This window comes from Etheostoma spectabile, unplaced genomic scaffold (genome assembly GCF_008692095.1).
Source record: "Etheostoma spectabile isolate EspeVRDwgs_2016 unplaced genomic scaffold, UIUC_Espe_1.0 scaffold48, whole genome shotgun sequence".
NCBI lineage: Eukaryota > Metazoa > Chordata > Actinopteri > Perciformes > Percidae > Etheostoma > Etheostoma spectabile.
This window is the reverse complement of record NW_022605618.1, coordinates 339,097-349,269: the sequence shown is the minus strand read 5'-3', so window position 1 is coordinate 349,269 and position 10,173 is coordinate 339,097. Positions and strand designations below refer to the sequence as shown.

Sequence of the window (10,173 nt, the reverse complement as noted above, 5' to 3'; positions counted from 1 at the left end):
CAGATGAAGCATGAACATCTGGAACCACCAAGGCGAGAGTTGGCACCTCGATATCCACTCCCACACTGGGGAAATTGACACTCAGCTCAATGTATCCAAGGTAAGGTACACACTGACCATTGGCTCCTTGAACTTCAAGTAAGTCGAACAGTGGTTTGATTTCATGTACAGAAAGGTGTTGCTGATAGAAGGACTGAGGGACCGTGGTAATTTGGGAGCTTGTGTCCAGTAAGGAGATTGTGGAGCTTGTCTCCATTTACACTCGTGTTGTGCTCTTTGTGCCTACAAAGCCTTTAGGTAGTTTGAAGGGACGACCTCTTGTATAAGACTGTTTAGCATGGCACGTTGCTTGGGTTCAGTTGACTTATATCAGTTCTCGTCTGTCCCTCGACAAGAACTGTACTTTATTTAAAGGAAAAGTAAAGGTGTTCTTGTGCTTCCCACAACTGCTGTCGTCTCAGTTCTTTCTGTTTTGCTGCTACCAGGGCAGAATTGGCATCAAACTCAACAACATGCCCATCCTCCCCACAGCGAAAGCAGTACAGAGGATTTGGCTTGGAAGTTGCACCCTTGTGAGAAGGTAAGTTGGTTACTGTGGTTGCATTGTCAAGTTTTTGTGTGTTTGCCATTTTTTAAGTTTCTCTTTTGGGAGACACTTTTTTTTTTATGAGCTGGCTTTTCAAGTCTGCAACTTGTTTCCTAACTCATTTATGCTACTAGTGTCTGAATCAGCTTGGGTCTCACCACAGTTACACATTGTTTGCACGTGGTACACAGCCTTCTTCTTCATGGTGCCCAAGTGTTTCATTTGAACGACCTTGGCTTCTTGCCATTCTTCCTCAGTTCGTAAAAGCATTAAGAGTTCAACAAACATTGGGGGGGAGGTTCTGCTTTTTGTGTTCTAGCCGGAGGTCATTAAGCAGAACGTTGTCCCAACAGCCACTGCAGAGCTGTCGAAGTAGGTGGCATTCTAGGTCTTGTGCTGGGACGCCTCCTCTGCGCACAGCTTTACACAGGGCAACTTGAAGACGCTGCAGGTAGGAAGGCAGTTTTTCTCCAGAGTCCTGGAATGTGTTCATGAACCATACAAACAGTTCCTCCCCATCTTCAACAGTGGAAAATGCAGAGTCTAAAATTTGCAGATAAGCCGTAGGGGATTCTTCAGGACCAAGATGTCTAACAACATCAGAAGCTGGGATAAGAAGACTCAAGGATTTTCCTTGTTTTCTCAAGATCCAAAACAGATACATCTTTCATCATCAAATCAACATGATACCGCCAAATGTTGTAGACAACCTCATTGTATGGTCTAGGGATTTTCCCAGAGAAAGCTCTTAACTTCAGAGTGGGATGAGTGTGTGATGGTTTGTCTTCGCTCCTCACAATGTGCTCCACCACTATCTTTTGTGCCTCAGGTGGGTTGAATTCCCTGGGGCTCAGAGTCATGAGTGTCTTTAAGTTAAAAGAAGGAGTAGCTGTCCTCTAATTAACATCCAAGAGATTATGCTCAATGAGAGGGGAAACATCAACCAGTTGTTGTGATGGAACATCATGCAGGCTGGGCTCTATAGCCAGCTTAACTTCCTGTAGGTGTTGAAGGGAAGTAGGATCTTCACTGGATCCAGCACCCTCAAAAGACTCCTCTAACACCTCCTTGTGGTTCTTTCCATTGAGCTTAGCTATATCTTGAGCTTCTCAAGGTAAGTTTGTGTGACAGTGCTGCCTACTTGTTGTGTGTAGACACTTACAAGGGCTCGGACATAGTAGGTGACATCAGGGCTGTCTGAAAATGGGTGAGTGTAAGGCAAAAAAGGTTCTAATGCTTGTACAGCAGTGTTGTGGTTATACTCTACTATCAGGTTTGTATGAAACTCTGTAGTTGGGTCATCTATCTTTACAGTCCTAATGATTCAACCAGACTTTTTCAAAAAGTCAAAAATGTTTCCATTTTTCTCTGCATTTGGAACTTTGATGCTCAATTTATCATTTTCTAGTGGTTTGTCAAATTATCATGCAATAAACAAAAGCAGTTTGTTCCAAGTAATTGTTTGGCAATGAATAGGCTCCTTGCTGGCTTGCCAAGTTTTATGTAACCCTTCAGAGGTGGTGAATAGAAATGGATTACTCTATATAATAATTATTTATGGCCAGTGGGATCAAAAGTTCTATGTTTGACTACGGAGCCCAGGATTAACCAAACAATACACCAGGAATGACTCAACACAGTTCTACTTTCTTTGAGAAACAAAAACGCTTTTTCTTTAATATATGGATGAGAAGGATAGGCAAAAAAATATAAACACTGCACACCATCAAATGACACAAATCTTACCCGGATACGCAGAAAAAAAACAAAAAACAAAAAAAACACAGCTGTGATTTAAAATTCAGTATTTCCGTTTCAGTCACTTCAATTCAGTTTCAGTTCAGTCCACTATGAAAGTGGAGAGTTTGTCCTACCGCGCAGCTGATGGTAAGTGTGTGTGTGTGTATGTGTTTATGTAATGAAGTGCCGAGTTTTGTAGGAGCCGTATCTCTAGTTCTCCTCTGGGCTGTGGCTTCCAGGTGGGACGGTAGTTTGTCGAGACCAATACATTCATGATTTAATTTTCTTGTTGCATTGTTTACATTGGTTTCATTTTCTCATTCAGCGTTCTCGAGGGTACATTTCCCGAGGAACATTAATTCCCTCTGCTCACTTTTAAGGCAAGGTAGGCTAAATAATAATACATTTTATTTATATTGTGCTTTACATGGTAGGCTCCTCAAAACACTAAGGTAAAACCAGCACATTTAACACATAAAACCAACACATGATACTAGCATATTTAAAGTAATTAAAACACAGTGTAGCCTACAACTTTGTATAAATGTGGAGTGACTAGTAGGCTAAGTAGATATTTTTACATCCTTAACATTCAGTTGGGACGCTATAGTCTGTTGGGCTTTTTCTCTCCGTTTGATAACAGACGGATTTCCCTTTCTGCATATTATATGCTTCACCTCCTCATTACTGTCCATTAGAAGCTGCTGCTCAACATATGCCGCATGCGTCTTCTCCATTTCTGTATCAGTAAATCTGTGATCGATACCGTGGTCTATTTAAGAACGCCGTGAACGTGCACTTATCCCAGCTTTCTACACCTAGCTTGACATAGCTTTACCTGTTCATCCTGGCTTGGCAAACATGCAACCAATTAAGACACGATGAACGGATCAAACTAAGTCAAGCTGCGCTTTTTCACTTATTCTGGATATCTTTATTCTACTTTCGTACAACAGGCCCCTGGTTGATATTTTCAGCAATGGCCTAGTCATATCACACTAGAAAGCGGTGGTGTAAACATCTCCCTTTCCAGAGAGATGTCTATGAAAGTTAACTGCATCTATCACAAAACCTACTGCTAATCTGGATTTCTATGACCAGCTCAAAGCACTCCTTACGTTATTCCTTACGTAATCATAAAAAATAAATCTTCCTTTTTGGGGGATTTTAATGTCAATTGGGGTAACAGAAAAGAAATCTCAAGTTTATAACAGATTACTTTAATCACACTAATCGAACAACCCACCCGAATTACACGCCACACTCACTCTAGAATTGACTGATTGAGAAATGTTTTCACCAATAAACCGTAAAGGATCACAAACACCCACAATCGGTTAAAGGAGAATTCCGGTGAATTCCAACACGTAGCTCTGTTGTTTGTGTATTTGGAGTGCTGTCAGTAGAGAGAAAAACTAAAACCAATCGGTGCTGTCTACACCGTGTTATCCTCCTGCTAGAGTTAGCACCCAACAGGCTTTTAGCCTCTAAACATGTTCAAAATGTCATTAAAAGTGCCTCCCCATGTGAAGTGAATCCTTCTGAGTGAACACACTTAATCTGACTGCCGTAGATGTGAAAGAAATGCATGAAAGTTGTGCTAATTCAGCTGTGTTTAGTTCCTGTGTTGATACTGCAAGGAGTGCTTCGGGACCGTCTACAAACTACAACACCAAAAAGAGATAAAAACATATTTCAAAAATAAGCATAAGCTTAAGTGCTGTAGTAAAACTAGCAGGAGTTATAATTGTGGTAAGTTTGGAGACACTACCTTATTTAATCATTAAATGGATAGCCTACATATTTTGTTTTCTCTCTTTTCTATGTTGTAGTTTGTAGATAGTCCCTAAGCTTTCTAACTGCCGTCTCAACACAGGAGCTTAATTCCTTCTTTGTTAAATAAATAGATTTGGTGAAACAATTCACATCTTCCGCGGCAGGTTCCTACTCTACCTGACAATACTCATCCCAAGTTTTATATCCAAGAAATCACAGAACCAGAAGTTATTAATATCATTACAGCTTTGTACAACGGTAAAGCCAAGGATATTTATGGGCTTGACACTAGTTTTCTAAAATCACATAAGGTGGCTTTAGAGCCTCCAATCAATCCCTTGGTTAAAAAAAAAATCAATTGTTCCTAAGGCGTAGAAATTGGCCTCAGTCACCCCAATATTTAAAGCTGGAGATAAATATGACAAGAATAACTACAGACCAATTAGCATTCTACCTGTAACTTCCAAAATTATTGAAAAATGTGTTACTAAACAAATCATTGAATTCTTTAGCAACAGCCAAACATCTTTACATCCCCTGCAGTTTGGGTTCTGGCCATATCACTCAACCAAGACTGCATTGGCCACGTTCATGTAAAAAAATCAAATGTCAGCTAGATAAAAATGGATATGTTGGTGCTGTATTCCCAGAGTTAAAATGAGCTTTCGAAATCATCAGTCATAAGGTGCTGCTATCTATATTGTCAAATTTCAATTTTTCTGCTCAAACTATTTCACTCATACTTGTCTCACACAGAATAATGCATTGTGGTTGGCGGGGTTAGTTCTGCTCAGTAGGAGTCCCCCAAGGTTCCATACTGGGGCCCATTTTATTTTCATTACATATTAATGATTTACCTGAATACTGTTTACACGTGGATGTCCATCTTTACGCCAAATTACGAACTGAAGCAAAAAATGCTGAGGCAGCACGTGTTCTCTCAACAGCTTTTAGAAACATAAAAATAGGGATTAATAGATTGTGTCTTTTCTTAAATGCAAAAAGCAATTTCGAAGCAACCTTCTACTATTATGCGTTTGCAATCTGGAGAGTTGAAAGTTAATGAATTTAATTACTTTGGCGTGATTATAGAAGCCAGACTCTCTTTCAAAAACCATGTTAAAGGAGAATTCCGGCCAATTTTTACGTTAATCTTAATCGCAATACAAATGCAAGTAATTTTGTTTGAAAAAAAAACGACCTGAATTGGTGCTGGCAACGCTGAATAGCTGCAGCTACGTGTACAAGCTTCCACTGAGCTAAAACAGCAGTTAGTGGTAGTAAGTTTTAGAGTGCCTTTGTGCCTCTCAACTGACACACAATGCAATTGATATGTCTGTACAACGAGAACAGGGCTCTTACGTAACATCAAGATGCGTTTTCAAGTCAGACATTGTTTTAATTCACCTACCCTGTCTTGATCTTGCCAGTGGGTAGTTTGCTTGCCTGGTTAGCTGCTAGTTGCTAGCTGTTAGCTGCTATTGATAAGTGTGTTCAGCCAGGCTTTTGTGAAAATCATTAAGCAGCGGTTCTGTGTGTAGTTGTAGCTCATCCATTTTGTGTGTGCTCGATCAGGAAACCTGGTCGGGTTCTACTAAGCTAAAACCAATTGAGCTTCTTTACAAGAAGGCACTTACGACTCTAGATAAAAAACTCTGTCTTATCATCATTGCAACATCTTAGAGAAATATAACTTACAGAGCTTTGATAATTTTTATAAGTTTTCCTCAATGTGCTTAATTGATAAAGTACTGCATGTCCTGGTGCCACCACCATTGCTAGAGTTTATTAAATACAAACAGACTCGGGTCACTACAAAAACCTCCTTCGGCCACAATGCACAATTAAAGGTAGTGCATTATAGAACATACTACCTCCAGTTATAAGGGAATGTCTCACTTTGGCCACCTTTAAGAACCAAGTAAAGTTGTGGCTTAGAGCTAACCAAATGTGCAACCACCTCTAACAGTATGCTGTACTGAATTAGCCAAGTAGAGCATACTAATTAATTCTCCAGTTTTTTTCTCTCTCTTTCTCCTTATTTTACATATCAAATGCTACTATTGTATATATTTTGTCATGTTTTTATTGTAACTTCAACCGGCCGAATGGACTACAGATGGGAATTAACCCTTGGGCTACAATCTGGCATTGTTACGTGTGCTATTGTACATGTTCATTAATGTCCTTTGTCCTGCAATATTATATAAATTTAAAAAATGTGTTGTTCTGGAGTGCTCATCTTTAGTGTTACTGTTTAATAATGTTACTTTGTTAACAGATTTAAACCCCTGGAAAACAATAGTAAGAACTCTTTGAGAATGTTAACCCATTGTTATTTGCATTTCCTAAAGACCCTTTAAGATTAGGCCTGTAGTTCAGTGTCTGTTTCATCTAAAAAACATGTAAAAAAAAAAGAAAAAAAAAAAGAACTTTGGTTCGGTCTATCTGCGTAATCATTTACTGCTGTACGTTAGGTGGACATTAAGGCAGTAGTACTTTTTGAAGGCAATGTAGAAATAATGTTTTTGTTTTTTGGTTTGAGAATTTTGTATCAGTAAAGCAGCAAATACAAAATGTGGTCCCCACGTTACCACCGTTTGCTGTGTTGGAAGTACAAAAGATGTCTGGAGTGAACCTGTGTGTGTGTGTGTGTGTGTGTGTGTGTGTGTGTGTGTGTGTGTGTGTGTGTGTGTGTGTGTGTGTGTGTGTGTCTGCATACCTGCTTGTGCAGCAGCGTATAGCGGCAACCCGGTGATTACAGCAAACTCATTGCTGTGGATGGCGCAGTCCTTGGCATCAACATCATAGCCATGGACCAGGAGCCGGACTACGTCCAGGTGACCCTGCTGGCAAGATGTGGCTAGCATCCAGTTCAGCAAGTCTCCCCTTAAACATGGACCTGAGAGAGAGCCAATCCCAGTCAGTCAGGACACAGACACACTTTTCTTCATTAACAACCACTCAGACTGCACTGCAGAGCTGCCTTTAGTCCAGTCACCAATCTGATAGACGATATGTATTTTCATGTTTCCATGATGACCTGAGCTTGAGTTGAACCTCCAAGGTTTCCTGTCAGAAAGATATTTTTGGGCATTTTTGTTTTTTGTCATTGTTGATGAGAATGTAAAATATTATAAAGGGTCAATCTTTTTATATTCTTTCTCTCTTTTAAGCAAAATAGGCATTCACTTCTCTATTTCAAGCACCTGGTTATATATTATATTGTTACACAATAATTATACTGTAATTGTAAGCTTTAAATTACCTGTGAGTGTACATATCAGACTCAATTAATGTATCTTTGTTAAAATGATGTGTTTATATTCTCCTTTCAGTTCATTTAACTTGAAGATGAAGAAAAAAAAGGCAATATCATGTTGACTCTCCCAACAAGCTTACAACATGGTCATGCCATTGTGCCAGAGCCTTAATTAAGAGCAAGGTAATGTGTAAGGATAATGTAGAATGGTGATCTTTAAGGAAGGTAAATTATGCAGTATTTCAATAAAAAACTGTTTAAACTAAAAAAAAATAAAGAAAAATCTATCTTAATCGATACTTATGACCCACTAGAAGTGTGTGGTGGTGTCTGTATCTGCAGATCTGTGTGTATGAAGTTTCTGGGTGTCAACAAAGAGCCGTTTGGCCCCATGTGGGTGTGTAACCCCCAGCCAAAAACATGCTGCAGGGTGTGCAGTCCGTTCTCATTCCCAGGTACTGCCTCTTTGCAATGTCTTTATATTATTTTTTATTTTTTTTACCTGTCTGTTTAAAATAAAGGTGTTAATAATAGTGTACATATTATTACTATTACTACTCTTATCCATTTTTTCTAATAATTCTGTATAGTCTTCTTATTCTGATGTGTGATTTTTTGTGAGCTGTTGTAACAAGGGAATTTCCCCAGTCTTATCTTTGTTTGACACTACTTCTCTTTTTTACACACTAGCTCTTTTGACCACTGCTGCTCTTTCTATCTCTCTCTCCTCCTCTTTCTCTCTCTCTGTCTCGTTGAGTCGGGTAGGTGGGGCCCACTTTATAACACTATGTGGTTACAAAAAGTAAGCAATAAGTCCTACATATTATACCTTTAAATCAAGACTGTCATATAGTTAGGATTGTAAACATGTCCATATGGTGTTTTTTATATGCTACAAAACATATCATGAGTATAGTGAGCAGCCAAAGGCATTTGTGCCCTGAAACTGCATAGTACCAATGACTAAATTCCAGATTTAGACAACCAGGGTTTTATACATCACACTCGTAAGGAACCAATCCCGTCAATATCACAGCGTAACTATGGCAGTGTTTTTATATTGTTTAAAGCAGCAGAGAACTGAACATCCTGACTTTTAATCCCTAGTTTTGTTTTAAAAATTGAATCCTACATTTCCCACACTTCAACCCTTATTGTTTTATTAGACCCTCTTTGTCTGGTAAATGGCCATCTCTTGACCAACTCCACACTATCAGTTTGTAATGCTTTTTTTTTTGCATACATTTGTTTTTTGTCTACATTTGTATTCTCCAAGTCAAGGGTTATCTTCTCAGACTTGATATGGTTTGTCTAGAGCCATAGTGGACATTATACAACTGCTTCACGCTCTGAGAGGTGTTATCTATAACTAGTAAACTGATTGAATGCTGGAGTGCCCCTTCTTTACAGTAATTAATGTTATTTTCGTTTAGGGTTTTTAAAAACATGAACTTTAATAGCAGTAACAGTGGCAACGCAAATGTAAGCAATCAGGCCTCAGGATTTAAAAATGAACAGTATAAATCCTGAAAATTCTCCTCCTACCAGGTATGGAATCCAGCAGCTCTTTGACCAAGCTGGCATGGCCATAGTATGCTGCCAGGATGGCTGGGTTGCTGTTGGACGGCTCCTGGGGCACAGAGATATGGGCTTCTTTCAGGAGGTAACACACACTCTGCAGATCACCATGTTGAGTGGCCACACACAGGAGACGTAACTGTAACAACACATAACACACACAATGAGACATAGGTTGATAACTGGTGTTTCTGTTTTTAAAGCACTTGAAAATGCAATAATAAGGCCTCTACTATAGGCTTTGGCACAATCCCATAAAAAAGAGGCTGACGCTTCTGGAGCTGGGTTTGTGTCTAATTAGAACTTTAGTTTTATTTTAATAAAAGTAATCTCAAGAAATACACAGATGAATATAAGCATACATCTCACACTGTATGTTTAAGTGAAGTCTGGGTCTACTTCTAAACAAACTTAAACAAGATTAGAGTTGAAACAGTTGCCGAAGTGTAAAAACTGGGATTGCCCAGATTGATGGGCCAGCGATTTCTTTCAGGCGTTACCCAGTAAAAAATTTCCAATCAGAAGATTGACAATAATGTTCAGAATATGGTATAATTCAATCCAATCCAATCCACTTTATTTATATAGCACAATTTTAACAAACACAAGGTTTCCAAAGTGCTGCACAAAATGATCATACAGAATAAATAGATAAGATTAGATTCAGATTAGATTCAACTTTATTGTCATTACATGTACAGGTACAAGGCAACGAAATGCAATAAAAGATAACACAATAAAAGCACAAATATAATAAGGTATAATAAAATAAAAACAATAAAATGCACTAGCGGCATGTGGTAAAGGTATACACATAAAATCATCACTCTACCTGGTGTTAAAAGCCCAAAGAAAAGAGGGGGGTTTTAAGAAGAGTGTTTAAATGAGACAGAGAGGAGGCCTGTCTAATGTGCAGAGGCAGCCATTCCAAAGTTTTGGAGCTGCGACGGCAAACGCACGGTCCCCCCTGAGCTTAAGCCTAGCTTTAGGCACCGTCAGGAGCAGTGGCCGCTGACCTGAGAGATCGGCTAGGGTTGTAGGGGGGCAGCAGCTCAGAGAGGTAAGGGGGGGCAAGGCCATTCAAGGCTTTAAAAGCAATAAAAGAAGGTTTAAAATGAATCCTAAAATTGACGGGCAGCCAGTGGAGTGAAGCTAAAATAGGTGAATTGTGCACATACTTGCTAGTGCCTGTTAAAAGACGTGCAGCAGCATTTTGTACAAGCTGAAGACG

General features: G+C 39.2%; 1 protein-coding gene across 4 annotated transcripts in view; it reads right to left on the bottom strand.

The window, feature by feature from the left end:
* Positions 1 to 10,173, bottom strand: part of lrrk1 (leucine-rich repeat kinase 1) — a 199,978-nt gene that overhangs the window by 131,469 nt on the left and 58,336 nt on the right. For all 4 annotated transcript variants that reach the window (XM_032511829.1, XM_032511830.1, XM_032511832.1 and 1 more), the window contains 2 exons: positions 8,910 to 9,081; positions 6,825 to 7,004 (listed from right to left, as the gene is read on the bottom strand). In XM_032511829.1, coding sequence (XP_032367720.1) covers positions 6,825 to 7,004; positions 8,910 to 9,081 — 352 coding nt within the window. The remainder of the gene's footprint in view (positions 1 to 6,824; positions 7,005 to 8,909; positions 9,082 to 10,173) is intronic.